Genomic DNA, 24327 nt, shown 5'->3' on the forward strand with positions numbered 1-24327 from the left:
AGTCTTGGTGAGAAGTATTATCAGCCTGTTTGGATAGATCATATAATCAATTTTTGGGGCAAAATAATTGATTTTAGTAAAAGTTATCCAAACATTCAAAAAATTAGATAATTGATCATTAAACCAAAATCACGTATCGAAATAAATTTTGAAAGATTGCTTATAGATTTAATTTTACTGATAAATAATATTTTTTACTTTTTAAATAAAGTTTAGCAAATCTTATAATATTAGATATAACTTTATGAATAATTTAATTTTGAAAAATAATGTTCTTTATGATAATTTGTACAGTTCAAATTAATTTCAAAAAAACAATATCGAAATAGACTGTATTATAACATAATTAATTATAATCAAAATCAATAATATTAATTAATTATTTTTATAATTAATTATATTCAATTGAAATTCAAACGAATTTTATGATTATTTAAGTATGAAGTTTTGAGTCATATAGATGTATTTTTTTTTTTGTGAAAACACTGCTAGTCTAAGAATGTTTAAATTTAGCTCAATTAGAGTATATAATAAAATAAATATGTACAATTCATAAAGATAGTTTCTAATGTAACTAATCAGAATGAAGGGTACTGTGAGGAAATCAACAAATATATGTTTTATAAATAATTAACTTAACTAATTTTTTTAAATGTAAGCGAATTTGTTATCTATCTTTTATACCTAGAATGAGGAGAAGTAATTCTTTTGTTGATAAATTATAAGTACTCTCTATTAATGACATGATAGATATTAATTACTCTTATAATGCACCTAACAGATTTCATTCTGCTAAAGTTATGATAGATATTAATTACTCTCATAATGCACATAATAGATCTCTTTTAAGTTTCAACTAAAGTTACCCTCTTCATATATGTTAGAAGCAATTTGCTAAAGAAATATCAGAGATAATAAAACTTACCTGTTTTATAACTTTATCCTTTTCTTTTTCCTGAAGAAAAAATAGCCAAAATGGGCAATTCCTCGGCACACGATGATTGTGGCATGTCAATGGTGGACGCAGGGAAACTCAATTCAGAAAGCACTGCCTTCCCGGATTTAGATCTCTCCTCTCCACGTCATGGGGCCCACCGTGGTCCCCACGCTTCTGATTGCGTGGCGATGTTAAAAGTCGGAAAGACTATGGAGAGTATCCCCGTACTGCAGCAGAGAAGAACCTTACGAGAGAGAGAGAGAGAGAGAGAGAGAGAGCGCCCAACACACTTCTCTGCATCAGTGCATCTACCAAATAAAATACAATAAAACCATCCTCCATTACTCACTCTCTGATATGTTCATCATCCTCAAGCTGTGATTAATCTCTTGCTTTCACTGCTATTATCTTATATTTGCGAGAGATAGAGAGAGAGATCCAATGGAGTACGAAAGGATTGACAAAGCTCAGGTATGGCATTTTCTTGCAGCATCTAGAAACGAAACCCAGTCTTTCATTCTCTGTTTCTTTTGAGCTTTTCTTTGTTAATAGGGCTGTCTGCTCTTGTGCCTTGTGGGTTCATGAAAAATTCAATCTTTTATACTGTTTTCAAAACTGGGTTTCGTGGAAAATGGTTGGTGTTTTCTTGTGTCTGAGAATTTCTGTCAAGTTTTATGTTCTTAAGGACTCCAGAAACTGCCAATTCTCTTTGGTTTTCATGGGCCGAATCTAATCACTTCCCTCCAAAAGAACTTTATTAGATTAGACTAATTTTAAAACCTGTGCCTTTTCCTTCTTCTACTTTTATGGTGACCAAAACAGTTGGATTTGTCATGATTGTTTGTTTGGGTGAAAGCTGAGACCCAAAAAGAAGAATGAAAAAGACAGAGCAAAGTTTGAATTGCCCCTAGTGTTCTTCTTGGGGGTATATTTGGATGGAAGAAACTGGTCAATTTTTGGGTTTATTTGTTCAAGCTTTGTTGAAAGATGGGCACTTTTTGAATTTTTGTATGTGTTTCAGGGTTTAGATGAGAATGGATTTGACCCATTTGTTCTTTCCACACCTGCAGAATGGAATAATTTCTCCTAGTAAACTCAGGATGAAGCTTATGGGGGCTCACCATCACAAGAAGAAGGATGGATCCAACTGTAACTCATCTAGAACTTCACCTTCAAGGCTTGAGGATGCTGAATTTGTGGACAGCTTGCTTGCCTCAAAAACTGACAGCCTTAACGATGAAGGTCTGCAATGGCAAATGTGTTTAACTTTGCTTACACTTGCATTCACAACACTTATATTGTACCCGCTTAAGCTAGACGTCTCTCCTTTTCTTCCTTCCTTCCTTTGAACTTTTTGGTCCTTATATATATATATATTATCATGATTTTAGGGGATCAAAACTTCATATTCATTTTTAAGAATTGGATTTGTATTTCAGAACTAACTGAACATATTTCCACCAGTTTTAAGAAGCCACAACCTTCATGATGAGGGTCCACAATCTTGATATATTTCTATATTATTTTTACATTTACGTACATCGGAGCACTAGCACCAGTTTATGCTAGCTGTTTCACTGTGCATTTTTTTTTCTTATTATTTTTCCTTTTTCAGCTTTAGACCATCAAAACTTCATGCTCTTTGAAAAGAAATAGGATTTCTTTTTATTTTATTTTGGCAATGATTAAAACATGTCTTCAGGCTCCAAAAGTTACAACTTTTCTGATGGGGTTCTTCAATTCTAGCATGACTTTATTTTCATTGTATCTCTGATATGTAATGGAGCTCCTAACTGCTTCCCCCTCCCTTTTTGGTGGTTTAGGGGACCAAAACTTCAAGCTTGTTGAAAGAATAGGGTTTGGCATTTCATTGCTGTTTTAAACACATTTCGTCTAGTTTCAGAAATCAACAACCTTGATGATAGAGATCTGCAATCTCAATATGTATTTTACTTCATTTCTTACAGTTAGTCTTCTATTATGCATTGAACCTCTTAAAAGAGTTTAAGCTCACTGTTTTCTTCTTCCTTTTCAGTTGTTGGGGATTAAAACGCAATGTTCATTGAAAAGATTGAATTTTAGAACTAATTCAAACATATTTCCTTTCAGCTATATCTCCCAGCTTAGAGATACTGTCATCAAAGCCATCCAGTGATGTACTACTGGACCAAAGACACTGTGTTCATAATTCTTATGAGCCAAAGGAGACAATGCCTAGGGAAAATGGTGACTCGAGTCGTGTGACGATGCAGCATGTTTTGAAGCATGATAGTGGCAATTCCAGTGCAATTCACCCGGTGAGGACAACTGAAGATGAAAATCTTGATTATGACAGTAATGCTAGCTCATCAAGTTTTGAGTTTCATAAAGGAGAAAGATCAATGAGCAATCCTGCAACAAGATCCCTGTTGAGACCTATCCCGTCTAAGTGGAATGATGCTGAGAAATGGATAATGAATAGGCAAAATATACAATTTAACTACTTGAAAAAGAATGTTGTACAAAGCCAAGCCAATCGCATGCCAGCAACAAGCATGGTGAGGGTTGCTCCAGAGTCCGCTAATTATGATCATCATAAGCTAGCAATTAGCAGAGTAACTGAAACAAAGGGAGTTGATTTCTGTCAACCAACAACTTCACATGCTGGGTTCGAGAAATTCTCTTTTGTTCCATCTGAGGCTCGTTCAGTTTCAGGTCAAGCTCATGGAAGGGTTCCAACAGTGGACTCCCTTCCCCAAAGCAAAGATTTGAAGGATGTAAATGAATTAATTATATCCTGCTCAAGTACAGATGATCAAAAAGGTACAGAAAGCATCAATTAATATATAATTTTATAACCTCACGCATGCTATGAGTAGGGGAAAAGAAAGCATGTGATAAACTGAAAGAAGAGAATAAGTTGATTTATGAAAGAGGAAAGAGGGAGTAACATGAGAGAGGTGATAAAATGTGGAAGAGTTATTAATGATAGGAGGACAGGATTTAGTCCATTAGTTAATTTGCTTTTGTAACTAAATCATGCTCCATAAACTTAGTTCCTTGGATTGCTGGAGAATCCCAAATTTGAGCAGATTATCAGTGCTGAAATTTATGCAACCAGCATTGGCCATTTGCCTTTGAGTGTAAATATGGTTATGTGCTGGCTGTTTCATAATCTATGTTTATTAGACCATGTTCTGCAATTAGTGGATGAAGCATCTTGGTGACAGTAGCAGGTGCCATTTGGATATCATAATGAATGTATGCTTTCTGTTATGAATGAATTTTCTCTTCCATGGATGAAATATTCAGTATATAGGTAAGAACATTGTCTTGTTCATCTGATGCAGCTATTCCTGGGATCAGATCAGTTGCTATGAGAGACATGGGAACAGAGATGACCCCTGTGACCAGTCAAGAACCTTCACGAACTGCTACACCGGTTGGGTCCATAAGTCCACTGCGTAGCCCATCTTCCTCAATACCTTCTACTCCTAGGAGGGAAGCCCCTGCTCCTACACCTTTTGAGAGCAAATCTGATGAGGATTCACACTTTCCAGTTGGAAGCAACAAGAAACAGTTGTCAGAAGAAGAGATTAAGCTCAAGACAAGAAGAGAGATTGCAGCTCTAGGAATGCAGCTTGGTAAGACGAATATCGCTGCATGGGCTAGTAAAGAAGAGCAGGACAAGAACAAATCTTCAGTTCATAACATAAATGAAGAAGAACTTGAGAGAATTGAATTTGAAAAACGTGCTGCTTTGTGGATGGAAGCTGAAAAATCTAAACACACTGCAAGGTTTGTTGATTCATGACTCATTATCCAAGAACTAGAATAAACTCTGTTTTTTGTCCTCTAATTTTGAATAATATAAACATATTTTTAGTGCATCAGGCCATTATAATCTGATAATAGATGTCAATATTGCAGATATAAGCGAGAAGAAATTAAAATTCAGGCATGGGAAAGTCAACAGAAGGCAAAATTAGAAGCAGAAATGAGGAGAATTGAGGTAGTCACTCTTTTTCATTCTACATGCAGATTGGAAACAAAAAAAGCTTGGAAATTTAGTGTTCTTTCTGATGCTGTGTCTATGTTATTATCCTGGTTGACAAGATCAAAAAGTATTTTCAATTTTGTATAAAAATGGGGTATATATCAACTTTGTTCTGATTAATTCTGAAACCTACTTAAATATATATCTGTTTGGATATATAACAGATTCAAATCCTATTTTGGTTCTTCACAGTTAAACCAATCTTCAACTTCGTCCCTTGCATTTCAACACTCCTCTAATTTAGTCCTTCTGACAGTCAACTAGCAGCTCTTCTAATGGATTTTGTGACATGACAGTGATGGCGCATGTTTAAAGGCCTACCAAAATGTGCCATATCGCTAGATCTGTTTGCAAAGTTGACAGTTTTACTTTGTGAGGGACTGTATTTGATGAACTTTGAAAATGTGAAAGGCTAAAATGAGAATGAACACACTAACGAGTGATCAACTTGAGATTTAGCCCTTTCTTTAATTACAGTTACAGTATGATCGGATAAGATGTAAATCCTTAGGAGTTACGATTGAATGACTTCTACACTGTCACTGATGGAAACTTTATACATATTTTAGTCCAAAGTTGAGCAAATGAGAGCCCAAGCTCATGCAAAGATAGTGAAAAAGATTGCTTTGGCACGGCAAAGATCTGAAGAAAAGCGTATTGCTGCTGAGGCTCGAAAAAATCGAGAAGCGGAAAGAACTGCGGCTCAAGTAGAATATATACGTCAAACCGGTCGAATGCCATCTTCAAATTACACTTGTTGTGGTTGGCTGTGATGTAACTAAAGCACTGCAACTGGAAGAAAAGATGATGCTTCTCTTTGAATGCAGTAGATGACGGTCTTTATTTTTACACATTGCATTTTGTGTTATAGGTCACTCAAATCTTGTAAGTTCCCAAACAACCGAGTGGAAGTTCGTGCGTGAAGTGAGATTAATAGAGGGAAAAGAGAGAGAGAAAGCTATGATGTTTACGGTTCACAAAAATTTGTAAAGATCAGCCTGTAATCATAAGGTGTGAACATTTCTTTTTGTTCAGTTTGACATTCTATCCACTGGAATTTCTTACTTGCTCATATTCCTCTGGTTGACTGATGAGAAGAAAAAATTTAATTTTATTTATAAGCATTTATCAATTTTTAATGCTCCTATTTATATTTTTATCTTCATTAAATGTTTAAAATAAAAATATCAATAATGAAATTTAATAATATTTATTAGAGGTAAAGGTGAAAATTTATTAAATTTTAAGATAAAGTTAATAAAGTTTAAAAATTTTTTTGATTCTAATAAAATATATTAAAAATAATTTATAAATAATATTAGACGGAGTATATCATTATCTCTGAAACACTTGCTAGAGCCAATTCTTCAAAGAATACGGGTCAGCATTTCGAGAGACAAATGACTATCAAAATAGAACAATTCAAGTCAGAAAATTATGCGATGAATCCATGGCGTCCACCAGAGTATACACTATGGCTATGTTTGGTATGAGGTATTGAGAGGTTGGGATTGGGACTGGTATTGAAAAAACTCATAGATATAATGTTTGGTATGATGGATTCTTTAATCCTTAGATTTAATGAAACTCATGTAGATGGGATTAATGAAACTCATGAGAGAGGTAATATTAAAAATTTAAACTTGGGATTTAATTTTTTTAGACCAAAATACCCTTCATTTTTTACACATCTGGCCTTCCACCTTCATCTTCTTTGATCTCACAGCCACCGACCAACGTGAACACCTTCTCCTTCTCCGATCTCGCAACCACAGCCTTTAGATCTCACAACTGTCGTTGCGACCTTCTCCGATCTCGCAACTATCAACCTTTGGATCTCACAACCACGACCTCTGGATCTTGCAACCATCGTTGCCTTCTCCGTCGCCGATCTCGCAGCCACCATCATTTAGATCTTGAAATTACTTTTGTCTCCTTCTCTCACAAGTCCAAACTCGATCTCCCTCTCTCAAAAGATGCATAGTCACAAAATGGAGAAGATGAGCCTGTGCTGCCACAATTTTCGAGAAGGTGTTCCAATTTTTTTGTTTAATTTCAAGGGTAGTATAGTCTTTTCATACTTTATATTTAATTGTAAAATAAAATAAAAATAATTATTCTTTATAAGTATTACTTCATATCAAACATGATTTTAAAGACTCATTCTCAATACTAATACTAATATCAATTCTAATGCCAATTTCAATACCAATCTTTTTAAATTGAAGTTTGCGTACCAAACAGGACCTATAGGTACACAATTGGTTTCATATTGAAAACCATAATAATAATAATAATAATAATAATACAAAACATGATTTTAAGAGGAACAGGCATTCATTTGCTCATACTAAAACCGAGCTTTTCTTTTTTTTTTTTCAAACTACAGACTTGAAATCAAATATATACACTTCATTCTTATTTATAATCATTTTAATGTTTAACTGAAATTAAGAAAAAATTTAAAACTCATAAACTATTTAAAAAATTAATAAGTTTTGACTATTTTTATTAAATATGCATATTTTACTTATGTATTTATGTATTTTTTTCTCACCATTATTTAATGAGAATAAAAGAAACAACTTGTGACAGATAAAAATTAAATGACACAATGAATAAACTATGATGCATAGATACAATACATGAACAACACTATGATACGTTGATATATTTACTTTTGAAAAATATTCAATACAATATATTCAGATGCATATATATTCATATAAAATGTATAAATTTTGTTAAAATAACTCTATAATTTTCGTCATCCTTTTCTATAATTATTTATTTATTTTTTGTAATTTTTTAATCATTTATTGTAATTCTTAAATTTTATTGTTTTCTAGACAACAGTAAAAACGAAAGTCAAGTTACATTAATTCAAAAGTTAAAAAAAAAAAAAAACCATTACACCAGAAATGAAATTCAAATTTTAAATGTTACTGCATTTATAATTTAAAAAAAATTACTCTTTTTATTAAAAAATATAAAACATTTTTAACTCAATCTCACATTCCAATAAAATAATTCTCTACTTTCAAACTAACTCTATCTTTTCATACTTCCCTTTATTAAATACCTTACAATAAATATAAAATCATTCATCAATACAAACACTTCTAAAAAAAAAAACTAATTATACATTAAAAAAATAAAAATACCTTACATTTTTAAACATCTAACCTTTGCCTTGATACCATTTAACCCAATTAAATTTTAACTACATTTAAGCTTGTTAAATGAAATTATACAACTACATGATTCGGTGATGCAAGAGTTAAAAATGGCTGTAAAATTAAAGAAAACAGCTACATATATAAAGAACCTTCTGAACGTTTAACAAAATAAAGAATGACCGATATTAACATTGAACTGCAAACCGATGACTAGGATAGATTCCTAACGTCCTATCGATTTCTTCAATGTTTAAAAATTTTCTGAGTTCGATTTTTAACTACGGGAGGAAAGCATACGTGAAACATGAAAGACAATTTAAGTGAATCCAATTGACTATATATCCATGTAAACTAAATTTCACTCATTTTCAAAATATATAGACTAAAAATCATGTTCCTTAAAATGAAAAACAACAATAAAATTATCCAAACATGCCAAAAAACCACATCTCTTGATGAGGCACTACAGAATAACTACGAAACCAGCACCAATAAAATACACGAAAAGAGACCCTTCGTTCTTCCGCAGTTCCTTTACAGATCTTGAACGCTCAAACCTGCAAACAAAGAGAGGAATATAAGTTATAGAGTAGTGGCCAATATGACATAGCACCCTAAGAAGCATGAACATTTAAGCCAGCACTGATATATGATAAAAGCCGAAGTCTCCCTGCAATAAATTCGAGCGTAGCAACGCATGCTTAGAGCCACGTTACTTCATATTTAACATGTCACGTCTTGTACATCGCACACAAGCTAGAGAGATGAAAATTTGAAAAGAGAATATAGGTGTGCACACACAGAGAGTATAATCTCTATATATAGTCACAATCTTTAGTATCGCTATATATATACACAGGATCCAACTTAAATGCATCAAACAAAGGGCAGGGTGGTTGGTTTGTTTTTACTGACCTGGAGGAAGTGATTGCTTCAACTTATCAGCCTTCTCTGGGTCAGACACACAAAGTGTGTACAAGTACTTGGAGCATCGGACCTTGAACTTCACAACATCCCTGCTCCTCATGATTTTCACAGATCTTGCATCCTTCCTTCTTGCAGTGAGAAGGAAATCCTTAATCTCGTGGATTTGTTTAGGCTGTGTAGAACATATTGAGAAAAATAAGTAATACTACATACAACGGAAGCAAACAATATGGGATTTAGACAATTGGTATCGTGGAACTTGAAACCAAGAATTTATTTTTTTAAAAAAATTGTCATATGATACATGTATCCATCAAAGTCAGAACTCAGAATCATAAATAATTTACCCTCAAATAAGGGAAGTTATCATTGTCTCAGTTGAAGCTATTCATTCGATTAGCGAAATGGTCATGAATTTCAAGCAGAGAGAAAGAGCAGGTAAAAGAAGAAAAACATGGCAGTAAGGTCTATGTAGCTTGAATAAACCAGCAAAGATTGTATGCAGGTACTGACCATTTCCATATTCAATTTTCTAATACTAGGCATAGCCCAATACCCACAATCCCCAATCCGATATTTGAGCAAAGACAGGTCGCTCATGAATCCTTATTTCTCATATACAACTATACTATGATTCAAAATTTTCTCCTTTTCATCCAGTTTTGCAAATCGGTTCTTTTATGCTCTGCAATTCCACAAACCTGTTCATAAAACATCGCTTCACTAAACTTTTTCTTTCTAGCAATAAACCAATGTAGAATAAGAGATCCAGTCATCTATATTCCCGTAGAAAAATTCCAACCCAAAAATGTTTGGCACAGCAATAAAACCCCAAAGATAAAATTACACATGCTATAGATTATCCAAGAACACAAACATCCCCTCGAAAAGAAGATTTGAATCCCTTCTCACTGTTCTTACTCATGCTCTATCACAAAAAGGATGATGGAAGTTGATAAGAGATCCTTAATCGAGACATAAATGAAGAAGAATCGACTAGAGGGAAAACAATAGCGTACCATTGTGATGAGCCTCGATGACCGCTTCCACGATCTCCCAGAGACTCAGGACTCAGCTACACCGAATCACCACAGGGTTCGAAAAATAGAAGCCGAATGCGGCAACTCATAAACCCTAATATCTAATATCTGAATTCCCTAATTTAGCCCTGAAGCCCATATACCCAAAATGACCCTGCGGCCCATACCTAAATACACTCTATTGGCCCAATCCAATTTAGTTGACTCCTTTAGGCCATTTGACATTTGAAGGATCTGTTGGGCCGATTAATGGATTGGATTGGGCTTGGAATTGCCAATAAAAAAAGACAATGCCAAATGTAACTCAATAGCATTCCTACGGGCCACGGTTAGAGATGAGATTTTTCAACATATCGAATTATCATACATTGTGATGGACTTTCTACTTTCTTTGATTTTTATTTGAGTCACTTTCTTTAGTCCGAACCAAGAAAAATTTTAAATTTTATTAATTTTATTATAAAATTTAATAATTTTTTACCTTTATTTTTTAATAAGGATAAAAAAATTATTTTTAATAAATTTTTCTAACATTTAATAAGGGTAAAAAAGTAAAGATAAATATAAAAAATAATAAAACCAAAATTAATCTTCTCTCTATCTTATAAATAAAACTAGAGGATTAATATCATTGTTTTTAATTAATATTTCTAGCAAAAGGCAATAGTGTAACAAATTGATGACAGAAAAATATTCAACAATGATGTTTGAAAGCGTGTGAACTAAAAAATGACTTGAACTCCTGTTCCTTAATTAATTAATATTAATTAATAGTTTAGATACATGGAGGTGTAGAATGGTCAAGGAAGCAAGCATGTCTTACTTTATATGTATGTATATATATATATTTATTTATTTATTTATTTTCCTCTAGTATTGTAGGTTTTTGACCCAAACTAATTTAGTTAGTAGCTTACGGACATCTCCTTGAAGGGTATATCTCCTACCAAACATTTAATTGCTATTACATATTTATAGCTCAAACTCAAGATCTTTAATTAAATTGGATCAATCTCTAAACAATTGATCCTAATGTCTAGTGTATTTTTTTTATATGGTGCATACTTTTTGAGAGTAAAAAAGGTGTCAATTTGAAGTTGTAGCTTTCCAAGCTCGAGAGGATTGGATATCGGAAAAACCATTTACATCTTTCTTTGGAGCCATCACTAATCAAGATTTTAGAACTAACTTGCCCACACTCTCTGTGAGTGGTTGTCATGGCGCTCTACATCAGTATTTGATAGACAGAATTTGACTTGAAATTGACAGGTTTACTCTTACTAATGATGGTGGTTGGTGTGGTGAAGTTTTGAAGGATAGAAACAATGCTTGGATTCAGGATTTTAATAAAAAATTAGGACATGTCCCCTCATCATTGTTGAATTGTTTGGTATTTTCAAGGGTCTTGAATTATGATGGCAAAAAAGGTACAAAACTATGAAATTTTTTATGATTGTGCACAAGTTATCTTAACAATCACAAGGGATAACTATAGTTACCAACCCTTTCAAAGCATCATCAAGTAAATTTGATTCTTTATAGAAATTGAACTTTAAACTTTAACTTTTTGTATAAGGACGATAACAAGATGGCTAACTATCATATTAAGTTAACCCATAACTTATCTAAGAACTTTAATGGTTTTAATCCCTTACCCATTAGTTGATTAGAAATGGCTGGTCTGCTTTTATTCACTGTTGTTCAGTCTCTTGTAACATTTTCACATTCTATTGAATGAGTATAGTATGTTCATATTATAAAAAAAAAAAAGGGAGCGTCGATTTCTACAGTGGAAACTTGGTGCTTGCAAGTGTTCAACTTCCTTCATTCAAACTTTTCGGTCATGTGTGGCCATGTGGGTCATAGATGCAAATTTTTCTCCATTTTAGTATATATGTAAACAAATTTATTTTTAATAAAGCTTGCCTCTACCATACATATATGTTAAAATTCTATGTTAAAATTCACAGCTTATGGTCGATAAAATTGAATCTTATATGTTAAAATTGATGGATTTGAGTGTTGGGCACTCACACTGTTTTGTCATCCGTTTAAGATTCAATTTTTAACATGTGTATATGTTAAAATTCACTTTTATAGCATTTGAGATGTGCTTTTTCAAAAGATGGTTTAGCTAAAATTTAATATCCAAACAATATCTTGATTTTTTGAAAGTGAGAAAAAAATTTTCTAATATTGAAGATGACAAAACCAAAGGGGCCAAACCACCAACTAATCAATATGAGCATGATCCAATCTAAATAAGGGTAACTTTCTTAACAAAGTTTTAACACCCATGATCTTAGAGCAGGAGCATCAAACGCATTCATTTGACCTAATAATTGCGAGGTCATTTATTTGATGTAATATTGAAAAGTTAGATATCTGTTGGGAGAAAAGGAAATGAAAAGTAGGGAAGCGAGCACCAAGGAAATAATGGAGGAGAGGGAGAGATAGTGGCCTGGCTTGTCATTATTCCGCAGAAACAGAGTGCCTCCAACTAATAGGATAGCCCCACACCATGTGTCCATTCTCTGCCCTCTCCTCCAACGTTTAATGCCATTCGACTCCTTCTAACTTGTCCATTATGCCGACAATCTTGTCCTATATGCTATTCCTAAGTTGCACTTTTTCCAATCACCCTCCCTCAATTTACTTGGATTCTTTTCACTGCGTGCACTTGCAAGGGCTATACTTAGAGGCACTTCTTTAAATTTCATGATTTAATTGTGTTTGTGTGGTTGTTTGACTTCTTAATTGCATAACACGGTTGGTTGTTGGTAGAGCACAATTACAACATGCAACTTATGTAACTAATCCCTTCTAGCGGAACATGAATTGTTATTATTGTTGTTGTAATCATGCTACTTTGGTTTTGGACTCTATTAATGAGCAACATAGTTAGGTTGAATAAAAAGAACTAAATTCACTTTAAAAAGGGGTTGAAAGTTCAAATGTAGTGGACGGAGATAAAAAAAATTAAATTGAATATGGAAACACATTAAACCATAATTAATTTTTTAAGAGAAACATTTTGAAAATTTATATAAGAATTGTGTCTCTTGAATAATACCTAAAGATCCTCCTCTATCACATGGCAAGTAGTCAAAAGGCACATGTTTGGTGGATGACAAGGATATGCATTACATGCCCTTTTCTACTTTTCCTACTTTTCAACATCTCCATATGTTAGCTATTAACTTGATATTTCATAACCAAAATAAATAAACAAATATACATATATATATATATATATGTTATTAACAATCATTATGGGCTGGAAGTGTCGTTAGCTTCCATGAGTAAAATGTGGGAAAAGATTAGAGGTCTTCATATGCCTTAGCCTCTTTCTAAACATAATAGAGCCATTACGAACATCCTCACAAAGTATTAACAAAAAGTGCAAATTTAGTTTGAGACTTAATTTCTCTATTTTTCATTTGCTTCCATTTTTCTCTCTCATCTCATTATTAACATACATGGAGTATATATTTGTTAAATGAACAGCTTTTTCTCTTGAAGAAAGGATGCATGGCTAAAATCAAGGAGAAAACAGAGCAAAGGCACTATCAAACTAATGGAAGCCACCGTATGACTGTTTCTCCATGCTTGGATGTTTCAGAGACAAGCACATCACATGCCCATTGTACCCTCATGTTCATGTTCAAAGTAATAGATGTGTCATGCAAATATAGATTGCACTAGTTGCTATGAACCAATCTCATCTCTCAAGAGGGACGCTCGGAAATCTGTCAACGAAAATCGGGTAATCTATAAATATATCAGTTAGGCTTGCTTTGACCTCGAATAACTTTTTGGACCCAACGAACCACATTTTTTAAGGAAATCATGTTTAGATCCCTCACAAGATAATTAAATACTACAAAATTTATTGACAATTGGTGGGTTATTAATAGGCTTTATAGTATTTAATTGTGTTGTCTAAGAGAACTAGCTAACATGACATGGCAAGAATGAACCTCTCACAAGAAAGCCAGGGACCAGGCCACTTTCATCCTTCGATATTGAGTGAGACAGAGCACATGATCTTAGCGGCCTGATGTTTGGCAGATTCAATCAGCTAAAATGTTTGACAATCAAACTCGCAAGGATAAAGCCAACCAAAATAAAACAACTAGATGTATCACTGGTAACCCCTGTTGAAGATTATTTTTATTCAAAGGATCATATCCTCTTCAAAACATTTCCAAATTAAAAACCTACTTTGGGACCCTTCAGTAAAACATAATAGAGAACCAAAAGAAACAATTTTCCTACCTGCCAACAGAATTGGCCATAACGATCAGCAGAATATAGCATCACGTGCAGTTTGTGTGTCAAGAAATAGTAAAATAAACAGTTAATCTTCACCTTCCACCTGCTTATCAGAAAGTTCGGTCAGGAATCAAGTTAATGATCACCAAGTCTGTCTAACTTCACATTCACTGTCCTGTAGAACACTTCATGAATTCAAAGATTTGCCAAAAATACTCAGGTTCAATAAAACTTTAGGTATCCACACAAGCCATTTCCTAACAAGTTATATATTTCATATACTGTAAGCACAGGGTGAAATGTAACATAATTACAGTATATGTCCTTATGAATAGACCTAGCTGGGAGAAACAAAAAACAAAAAACAAAAGGCTTATGAGCAAGACTATAAACTACAACTAAGCACAAATTCTCGCCATTAGCGAATAATATTACAGGAGACAGATGAAAATGCAGAATCTAGACTGTCACATAGTTCAGTAGTCAAGAGACCCCACAGTTGTGATCCCAGAGCTTGAACTTCTTGGGTCCTGTCGGTTCACATAGTCTTCGCATGCTCCATTGAAAAGCCTTTGAATCGGAACTGAACTCAGAAGCTCGAGGCCAGGATTGCCCATTTGTTGCACTTCTTGCGGGGATAGTATCTTGATACACCATACGCTGTTGACAAATTCCCTGTAATTTAACAGAATTAGAGAACAAGTTTTAATAGAAGATGTAAAGAATAAAGCAGCACTAAACGAGGGAAGTAAAGTACAGAAAAGAGGAAATTTGATGGTTGGATTTCATAAAAATAGGATGCTTGTATGCATAAATAATTTTCTCCACAATAAGGAGGGTAGCACAATAGTCAATAGCTTGAATTATGCTGAACTTTGTTTAAAGGGCATGGGAAGATGGATACTTACGGCCAAGGGCCATCACCAAGGAGAAGAACATCATTCTCTCGGTCAACAAATACAAGCTGCCAGCCTGATCTTACAGGGTCCTCCAATTCACCTTCAAGGCCAAACATACGAGCAAGCTCACGGCGCAGCTCATGGTAGCTGCTGAATTTAGTGATATCCAATGATCTTCCAAAGGACCCTGACTTGTGAACCTGTAAAAAGCATACCAAAATAAAAATGGTGGTATTAACAGGTCAACTAAAACCTTATGCATTATAACTCTCATGAATTCAACAGGGAAAAATCACCTTTACGAAGGTTTTATTTGGGGAGTTTCCTTGGCCCATATTCTCTGGGACCGGTAAGAATCCTGATTCACCAATGGTTTGCGACATCGCAGGATTCAATGTAGACTCAGTGCCTGTAGTACCCAGGTAATTGGACGACTGAAAAGGTATGGTTGTGGAATCACAGTTGCTGCTGATGCCCTTAAGGCTTGACATCCCGTTCTGTGCTAGAAGAGATGAGGGCTCAATATTGACACCAAATAAAAGATGGTTTTGTGGATCAGCACTCCCTTCATGGTCAATCGAGCACTCCCTTCCAGGAAAGGGTGGCAAAGTAATTGCATTATGAGACAATGTATTCTGGCGCTGCCCTAACTGATCCATGTGAGGCAGATCACATTGAGAAGCTCCAGAAGAAAGGAGAGGGTCGACAGCAACACGCTTAGAAGGCCAAGTAGCAGTAGCAGTAGAAGGTTGAACAGGTATCCAAGAGCTTGTCCTAGGGATATTAGGAAGGTGGGAAGTTTCTTCTTGGGGAAATGAACCCAAAATACTATGCAGGGGAGAAACCATTGCAGTAGTTACACTGTTCCCATTTGAATCAGAAAAACTTTGCTGATGGCAAAATGAAGAAATAGCTTGCCCTGGTGGCGACTGAGGTTGAGGTGCCGAAACAAACTGAGACATTGTAGACACAGTATTTGAAATCTGCTGATCAGAAAAACTTTGCTGTTGATGTTGCTGCGGCTGATGCTGATTAACAAAAGAGTGTTGATGCTGAAGATGAGTCTGACTTAGAGGCTCAGGTTGAGATGGATGCAAATTCTCTTGGTTATTTTGGAAAGCTTGCTGAGGTTGAGACTGCTGCAGCATCTGGGCCTGCACTAAAGCAGCAGTCCGGTTGGGGTAGTTCTGTGGTTGCTGAAATTGAAGAAGGGATGTTGAATGCTGCTTGGAAGGATCTATAGTCCTTATATCCTGAAGGGCAGCAGCAGCCATGGCTTGGTACATGTCAGTTTGCAAATTCAGAAAGGAGGGATCAAACCTTGGCTGCATCCAAGGAGTAACCCCAATTCCTGGAAAATTAAGAGAATGAAGCCCTCTATCCCACAAAAGCGGAGAATTGATACCCAAATCATCATCCTTCATACCTGAAAACATTTCATACAAAATGAAAACTTCAGTTTCCAAGACTGCTCAGATAAAGATTTGGAAATCTTTTACAGCTGGCACTCATTTAGGTAGTCAAAGGCAATTGTATATTTTCATCATTGAAACTAGCAAGCATACCGTGGAAAGAAGGCAGTCCGGGAGGCCATGGTCGTTTAAGCCTAAGAGGGAATGGGGAAGGATACATTGGAAATGTTGTTAACGGCTCAATCTCCCACAAGGACACTCTAGGTTGCCTATCTCCAGCTGTGGACTCATCCCAGCCAACCTGCAATTCAATTCAAATCCAGACTTGTAAGATCTTTTCCAATAGGTTAAAAACCTTTCACCAAGCAACGTATTAGAAGTCCAGCATCTGGACTAGCATTAAAAATAATTATATGATATCACAGCAATAAAATATTAGTGTTTCCTAGCAGACCTTAACTGATCGCCAATGTGAATTTGGCCACCTAACAGGATCCAGGTCACTGATGCCAGTGATTGTGCCCATGTATCTGATCATGGAAGAAACATGACGTATTTAGAAACTTGTGTCACAAATACTAAGGTCACTGATAGCATTTATCCAGTCAATGAGAAAATGGATCAAAGCAACTTTATAGATGACACACTGAGGCTTTATTAAGGTTGTAGTACCAGAAGCATAAATTGAATCTATTCCTTTCTAAACGTTCACATGGCAATAATAGTGCCATCATAAATACAGTGATGCTGATTATAATAATTTTAAAGAAGATTCTAAATCAGTCACTTAAACTTAAGCTAACGCATGAGGTTGTGTAAAAAAGACAACTTTCTTGACTTATAAATCAATTTCCTCAAGCTCATTAACAACCCACAAGTGCACATCAATGATGAAAATATCTTGCACTGACAAATTCAACAATAACGCTTTGTAAACCTACCGCCGGACACTTGATTCCTCTGTTTCAAACAACATCCGGAAACGCATACCAACTGAAACTCGGGTATGATACACAGCTTTGACATACTTTGCTAAGGGTATGACAAATTCTGATGGGCTGGCACTGAGTTTAAAAAAGAAAACAGAAATTATGAAGTTGAAGCTCGTATGTGGCATGTCAAAAGCTTCACAAATTACTACCAACTGTACCGTGGGTTATAGAAAATGGTGAAACGGCTGTTTGTTGCAGCTGCATGCGCTGCAGCAGCAAGAAGCCCCAGGTGCATGCTATCACTTGAAAGCACTGATGATGGCATCACAGTTTGTGGTCGATTTGCATGTCGAATACCAAGAAGCAATTGATTCTTTTCATTCCTGTATAAAAAAAAAATGTAATCAATTCATTAATCTCAATGGTTTCATTCAAATATCAGCTAAATTGATAGTGCTTAATGCAGTACCAATACACCTAAAAAACAAAGCCAGTAGCTAGGAGACAGGAGAAACAACCACACTCTTGAAGCCCGGATCATAGGCACATTACATTAAACAGTAACACTAACTTACCAAGAGTAATCCCAAAAAGGATTTCTCACTCATGAGTAACCTCAAATAAACATTTATATGTGTGATGCTCATCCAAAAGTAGACTTTCATATATTCTTCTGAATGGATTGATAACAATTTAGATTTGACTTTGCTCCGGAAGACTAGTCAATCAGCAATAAGTGCCAAAGGATATATGCCAAATCTGATGCCAAGAAAGAAAAAGAGAAAGAAAATTGACGAAGAATACTACAATGCATGCTATCGAGATACAAACCTGTGCCACTCTAGATTACTAATGAAAATAGAACGAAACCAAAAAAATACTTACCAAATAAACAGCACGGAATCACCAGCAACAAGCCTTTTAGCACTTACAAAGACACTCCACCCTGTTGTAAGTAGATGTCTTTTAGGCTGGCCTGTAGAAAGAAGCCAAAGTCCCATGTTGTAAACCAGATATTTATCCTTTGTCATTAACAAAAAATATAGAAACTTATAACGGAGAAGAAATTCCCAATTTTACATTTTACCATCTGCAGATCTTACCCCGGAAGATATGTCTGAATTTCCATTCATTGCCATGCAAGTCCCGTGCAATTAATTCTTGTGCAGGAGGCTGCTGAGAGAAATCCTGCACGTTAAATTAAAGTTAGAAATTCACAAGCTTTTGCAAAACAAAAGTTATATCTTTTAAATATGAATTTACAAAGGAGGTTTACCAATGGAGGAAACACTTTCTCAGCAGCCCGACGAGGAACAGAGAATCCCCCATGAGTGCTTGTGTCGCTAGCAGTCAAAGTTTTGCAGAAGTAATTTGTTGGTTGCTTACTGGAAGTTCCCAACTCTGCTGGAAGGTATGCCTCCTTTTGTTCTTGCTGCAAACATAAACATAGTCAAAGGACGAAGAGAGAAGATCCCATACAACCTGCAAACCAGGTTACTAAGTTACACAGGTGTCATACAGGATTCAGAGGTTGCAAGGTCATCTGAGCATACACTTCATCAGTCTCTGAATCAGCCTGAATCCAAGATAAATAAAACACAAAACCTTGATTAACCAAAAAAGAGTGCGAAGATCAACATACAAGAGAATTTAAAACAGCAGCAAACCAAATTCAGAAAGGCCGTACATGCATAGTCACATTATGAAGTTGACAAATAAGTTGGGGAGGTAAGCTTGGGTAGTTGGGAATATGGACGTCCACCTCCTTGTTAGTTGATGCAGCAACCTAAGCCAAAAAAAACAGCAGAATTAGGATATGAAGGCACGCAGCTTGCATAGCAAATAAACAGAAAAGCGCTTTGGAAAGAAAATATTAACATTCAGATACTCAAGAGTAAGGAATTGTACTTTTTAACGGGTTAAAATCATTGCTTGGCTAATTAAAAAGTTATAAAGCAGCCCCCTCTTAGCAGATGCAGAGAAACCAAAGATTAGGGGCAAGAACCAATCGGGGTTCATTGTACTCTTGTGTTTTCACTCACCTGTTCACTATGACCCTGGGGGAAATAGACGACGCGGCTTCCAACAGCTGGCAGGGAAACAAGAGGGCCAGCGCAGGCATGCCAAAGCTCAGAATCCAGAACTCGCTTTTCTCCTGGAAAATTCATTCCTATATCATAAGTAAGGAAATGAAAGTCCACAACTACGGTGTTCAAGTGTCTCACAGAACAAAATAATTTCAAAATTTCAGCATGTGGATGGCAAGGCCAAGATCTTGAATTCCAAAAACAAGAACAAACACCCCAAAAAAGGGGGGAAACTCATGGAGCAGGTATGGATTACCATGTTTAAAACACGGAACTTAGTAACATCATTATATTTACCATCAGGCTTTCACGGAGAAGAATGACATGATTATTGGCGGAAAAAATGGCGAAAATAGACGTGGCGATGAAGGAGAGACAATCTGCAGGCAAGTGTTTACATACCTTCCGGGGGTGAAGGATTAAAACCAGCTGAAGAGAATCTCATTTCAGCGATTAAACAACTTGTAACTCAGCTCACAGTCACAACCAAATATTCAAATACAAGCTCTAAGTAGAACAATTAAGACACAAAATTCTCCAAAACTGACTCCCACACCACAAAATAATCCGCTTCGTCTCTTATCATTCTCCTTACTTCTTCCCTCTAACAAACAAAAACCATCTAAGTCAACCTAAATACACCTATATTCTCTGAGTTTGAGGTAGCTTGACTGACCATCAACAAGAATGCTCACAGACCCAGAAGATTCCCGCCCTTCATACATTAGCCAAAACCAGTTTCACAGCAAAAAGCAATAGGTTTACGCCTCATTCGCTTCCCTATCCTCCTCAAGCCCGCCAATCTTCAACTTAAGGCTTCACACCACAATCTTCAGCTCAAACTTACAGATTCTCGACCCTGAGAGTTCTGCTATCTGATTTTTCACTGCCTAATTCGGCAAGACGAAACAACTTTCACGGAAACCCAAGAACACTCACAAACTAGACCGCCCAATAAACTTCGGGAGCCAATAGATCTCATCCAAAGAAGAACGAATATCCCAGAAGACACCGGATCTCAATGACAAAAAGAACTAAACAAGAAAAAGATAAAGGCCAAATGGACGAGAAATCAGCTCACACACTCAGTCTCGAGGCAAAGTGAAGCAAAGTTACAACAAAGGATGACTGGCACAGAAGTGGGAGTGTCAGTATTTTCATGGAGAAGAAACGGAAACAATAGTAGGTATCCAACCTTGGAGTGTGAAAAATCCTGTGTTGGGTTGGGTGCTATGGTTCATTTTGCAGTAATGGAAAAAATCGGAACTGGAGCTAGTGGCTATGGTGGTGGTGGTGCGAGTATTGCTTCCCGCTTCCTCTGTCACTCACTCCACACACGTATTCTCTCTCTAGCTCACACACAGAGTTAGTTTCTCCCTGCTCCTCCAATCAATCGAAACACAACCGCCATTATTTTTCGCTGTCCTTTTAAGAAGGAGAAAGAGAGGGTGTACGAGTGTCAGATTTTTTTTTTTTTTTCGGAGAAGGTTTTTCAATTCTGCATTTCTTATATAAATATATTAATCTTCGTGCCCACGATTTCGGACAATGAAGAAGACCACTTCTAAATCAGCCTCAATATTCAGTCTTTTTACTAGGCTACCCTCAAGCACTATTTCTTCTTTCTATAAATGTCACTCATCAATTATGATTATGGAAATGAGTTAACTCATTCAATTATGCTAATAAATATTAAATTATCGTTCGTATTGATTTAACAAAATATGTTTAATCTCATTCAATTGTAATTTTAATTATTAATTCTTAAATTGTTAGTTGAATGACCTGTCATATTTTAATCCGTCATCATAAAGTCTGTACCAGCTTCAATTTAATGTACGTTATAAATGATTATTATTAAACTTATATGTGCGTGTGTGCGTGTGTATGGATATATCAAACTAACTTAATGTTAAAACATAAGGAGAATGAAACTTAATCTCATAAAATAAATTTAAAAAATGTAAAATTGTTATAAAAATCATGAAAAATTGGAAAAATATGCCACGTGAATAAGAAAAAGATTTAAGAAAGGGCTGTCCGGGGAGATTTTTCATTCACTTTGAGTACAAAACTTTGTAATAGAGTTTTATTTATATGCATCCATTTAATAAATACTAAGACATTGATTAGATGTTTTTTAAGGGATTTTTTTTTTTGTCGTCCGTCACCCAAGGAAAGTAATTTATGCACACATCACAGTCACAGAAACTTAAATGCAACCTGTAACCTCGCACTTCAAAACACTTAAGGAAGTGTTTAGCTAGCACTGCTATGGCACAAGGCCACCGATGGATTACACTGTACTTATATTGGCACAACGATACACATTTCCAAGAACCAAAGATTCATTGATGTATTTGGTGTGTTGCATGAATGTTCATTTACTTAATAACTTAGATTCATTTGGCCAAAAAAAAAACCCCTTAGATTCGTGAATGATGGACGGAAGTAAAATAGCATGATTTTATTAAAGTCATGATTAGGCTCTTTGAATGACGGGAGATTCATTCACAAAATATGATAGTATTTACAACATAAATGAAAGAGTGTTGCAGCTTGCAGATATCAAATCAAATTATATATACATTTAAATCTACAATACATGACACTCTAGATGATTTGTTAGGAGAGCTTTCTTATTTCAAACTATTTGAGTTAATATTTAGAAATTACTTTTTAATTATTTTTCTCAAAACTTAACAATCATTCAAATTTTCCTTCGAAACTTGAGTGCAACTTCACCTGCTATAACATATCATTTGCAATCAATATTGTCAATAAATCAAAGCATATTTTTATAACAAAATAAAAAAGGTCCACTCATAAACAATAAATGGAAAATAATCCCTTCGGTTTCATTTATAAAAAAAATTTTAGAAGATTCATTTGATCTCATTTATTAATCACGGTGTGGTTGTTTAAATAATATTTGAGAAATATTTTTTAAATTACGTTTCATAAGAGAGAAAAAGTAACATAATATTATTTTTTAGATTTGTTATATAGAGGTATATTTAAAATTTTGTACATTTTTACTCCTTTTAGTTTTTTTATAGTAGGATCGATGAAATTAATAGAAACTACTTATAAAAAAATTAAAAAATTATAACTTTTGATCCTTCAACTTATTTTTTGACCTAGGTTAGCTACATTTAGCTTTTGGGGAGGTAACATCCCACTTTCAAGATGTGGGATGTTGTTTGGTTGTTTTGCAAGTGAGCGGATGGACTTCTAGGAACTGCATTGGAAAACTAATTGAAAGTGGACTTGCAAACATGATCTAGAGAAGTATTTAGGAAGTAAATTCAAAAATCAATCAATTATGTTTACCAAACTGATTTTAAAAATATATTTAAATATAAATTTTATTAAAATAAATAACTTTCACTAAATTAATTTTTACTGAACAAACTTTTGACAAATTGATTTTTAACCAATGAAAAACTAAAGGAGCACTTTATTTATTAATTCACTCATTGCACTTTGGCACAAAACAACTCAATTCTCAATTATTTATTTAAATATTGACATACTTAATTATTTAAAGTTTTTTTTTTGAATTGGGAGAGAGAGCAGACAATTAGATCATGAGGGAAAATTAATAATTTTAAAATTTTTAAGATAAATAAAAAATTAAGTATTTTAGAATCTTTATTAGAATATTCCTAACACTGTTAAATATTGGATTAAACTGTAGGTTTTGAAAATAGAGGGGAGATGTCTGCAATTTTATTAGCGAAATGGAAGAAGGTCACTGTATTTAACTCTAATTAATTTTATTTACAAACAAAGCTTGATATATTTGATGTCATATTTTTGGGATGAAGGAGATAATTTTTGTATTATTGATTTTGTTAGTGTGGGAAGTAGTGAATTAAAATAAAGGAGTTGATACAAAAATCTATCCACATAGTACAAAAATACATTGATCTATAATACATTGACAGGGAAATGAGAGTGAGACAGCACAGTGAATATCAATCTTTAATTTTTGTAATCTCTCTACGTCCATTTCTTAATGAATTGAATTTGAATACATTGATAGGGGAATGGAGTGAGACAGCATATGTGGGGGTTATTACAACAAGCTTCGAGCAGTTGCAGAATTAGAAGCCCTTGACCCTTTTCCAAAGTCTAAAATTTCTACAAATTATGAGTTGTGAAAGAATTCTTATAATTTTTAAATTGGTACAATTTCTTAACTTAAAAATTATAAGTTGGGTTATATCAAGTTAAAGTTGAAATGCTCTAAATCAATAATTAAGAAAAAAATTTAAGTACTGAGATTATGGTAGGCAACAAACCATACACTTACTACATTTTTACCTCAGCCTTTGATGAGGAGACTCGGTGACCAATAAGGCGAGAATAGACCTTGTAGTCGATCGGCCCGAAACTCATAAGCAAGAACAGTGTTGGGAATAATACGCGTTCGTTGTTCCAAGTGTAGGCATTGCAGCGATGATAATATTATAGGTATCAAAAGTTTCTCACGAAATGACGAAAACAGTATTTGATAGTGAGAATGAAGAGTGAGAGACATGTTCACGCTAAAGAAAAGGGACGACATTGGCCGCTTCGGCCCTGGCTGGCTATGACA

The 24327-nt window shown here is 34.7% G+C and overlaps 3 protein-coding genes across 5 annotated transcripts; 1 reads left to right on the forward strand and 2 right to left on the reverse strand.

Moving 5' to 3' along the window:
- The first annotated feature begins 1171 nt into the window (after nt 1-1171).
- On the forward strand, nt 1172-6045 carry LOC129285166 (uncharacterized). 2 transcript variants are annotated; one of them, XM_054920743.1, is made up of 6 exons: nt 1172-1408; nt 1959-2179; nt 3047-3739; nt 4267-4714; nt 4847-4928; nt 5543-6045. In XM_054920743.1, exons 2-6 carry the CDS (start codon nt 1966-1968, stop codon nt 5744-5746), a joined length of 1641 nt encoding a protein of 546 aa, XP_054776718.1. In that variant the 5' UTR covers nt 1172-1408; nt 1959-1965; the 3' UTR covers nt 5747-6045. The 2 variants fall into 2 exon arrangements, with proteins under 2 accessions (XP_054776718.1, XP_054776719.1); XM_054920744.1 differs by having other exon boundaries at nt 2008-2179.
- Nucleotides 6046-8491: 2446 nt separating this feature from the next.
- On the reverse strand, nt 8492-10213 carry LOC129286798 (60S ribosomal protein L38-like). Its single transcript, XM_054922851.1, has 3 exons — nt 10099-10213; nt 9068-9251; nt 8492-8709 (listed from the first exon to the last, which is right to left on the reverse strand). The coding sequence occupies exons 1-3, from the start codon at nt 10099-10101 to the stop codon at nt 8687-8689; spliced, it is 210 nt and encodes a 69-aa protein (XP_054778826.1). The 5' UTR covers nt 10102-10213; the 3' UTR covers nt 8492-8686.
- A 4434-nt stretch (nt 10214-14647) lies between these two features.
- LOC129285780 (auxin response factor 6) lies at nt 14648-21200 on the reverse strand. 2 transcript variants are annotated; one of them, XM_054921653.1, is made up of 14 exons: nt 20920-21200; nt 19680-19792; nt 19325-19423; nt 19157-19213; nt 18914-19069; nt 18741-18825; nt 18523-18613; nt 17856-18020; nt 17647-17769; nt 17160-17235; nt 16859-17006; nt 15590-16719; nt 15303-15493; nt 14648-15069 (listed from the first exon to the last, which is right to left on the reverse strand). In XM_054921653.1, the coding sequence occupies exons 1-14, from the start codon at nt 20963-20965 to the stop codon at nt 14871-14873; spliced, it is 2679 nt and encodes an 892-aa protein (XP_054777628.1). In that variant the 5' UTR covers nt 20966-21200; the 3' UTR covers nt 14648-14870. The 2 variants fall into 2 exon arrangements, with proteins under 2 accessions (XP_054777628.1, XP_054777629.1); XM_054921654.1 differs by having other exon boundaries at nt 20127-21200.
- Nucleotides 21201-24327: the final 3127 nt, after the last annotated feature.

This window comes from Prosopis cineraria, unplaced genomic scaffold (assembly GCF_029017545.1).
Source record: "Prosopis cineraria cultivar Desert tree isolate PC_DT_omini unplaced genomic scaffold, ASM2901754v1 PC11, whole genome shotgun sequence".
Taxonomy (NCBI): Eukaryota; Viridiplantae; Streptophyta; class Magnoliopsida; order Fabales; family Fabaceae; genus Prosopis; species Prosopis cineraria.

Excerpts from the sequence above, each read along its gene's own strand:
- LOC129286798 (XM_054922851.1), bottom strand. Across the intron at positions 8,710-9,067 it reads GAAGCAATCACTTCCTCCAG|GTTTGAGCGTTCAAGATCTG; the intron begins GTCAGTAAAAAC and ends CTTTGTTTGCAG.
- LOC129285166 (XM_054920743.1), top strand. The coding sequence starts at position 1,966 with ATGAGAATGGATTTGACCCATTTGTTCTTTCCACACCTGCAGAATGGA. Across the intron at positions 2,180-3,046 it reads TGACAGCCTTAACGATGAAG|CTATATCTCCCAGCTTAGAG; the intron begins GTCTGCAATGGC and ends ATTTCCTTTCAG. Across the intron at positions 3,740-4,266 it reads AAGTACAGATGATCAAAAAG|CTATTCCTGGGATCAGATCA; the intron begins GTACAGAAAGCA and ends CATCTGATGCAG.
- LOC129285780 (XM_054921653.1), bottom strand. The coding sequence starts at position 20,965 with ATGAACCATAGCACCCAACCCAACACAGGATTTTTCACACTCCAAG. Across the intron at positions 19,793-20,919 it reads AGGATTTTTCACACTCCAAG|GAGAAAAGCGAGTTCTGGAT; the intron begins GTTGGATACCTA and ends TGAATTTTCCAG. Across the intron at positions 15,494-15,589 it reads CAAATAAAACCTTCGTAAAG|GTTCACAAGTCAGGGTCCTT; the intron begins GTGATTTTTCCC and ends TGCTTTTTACAG.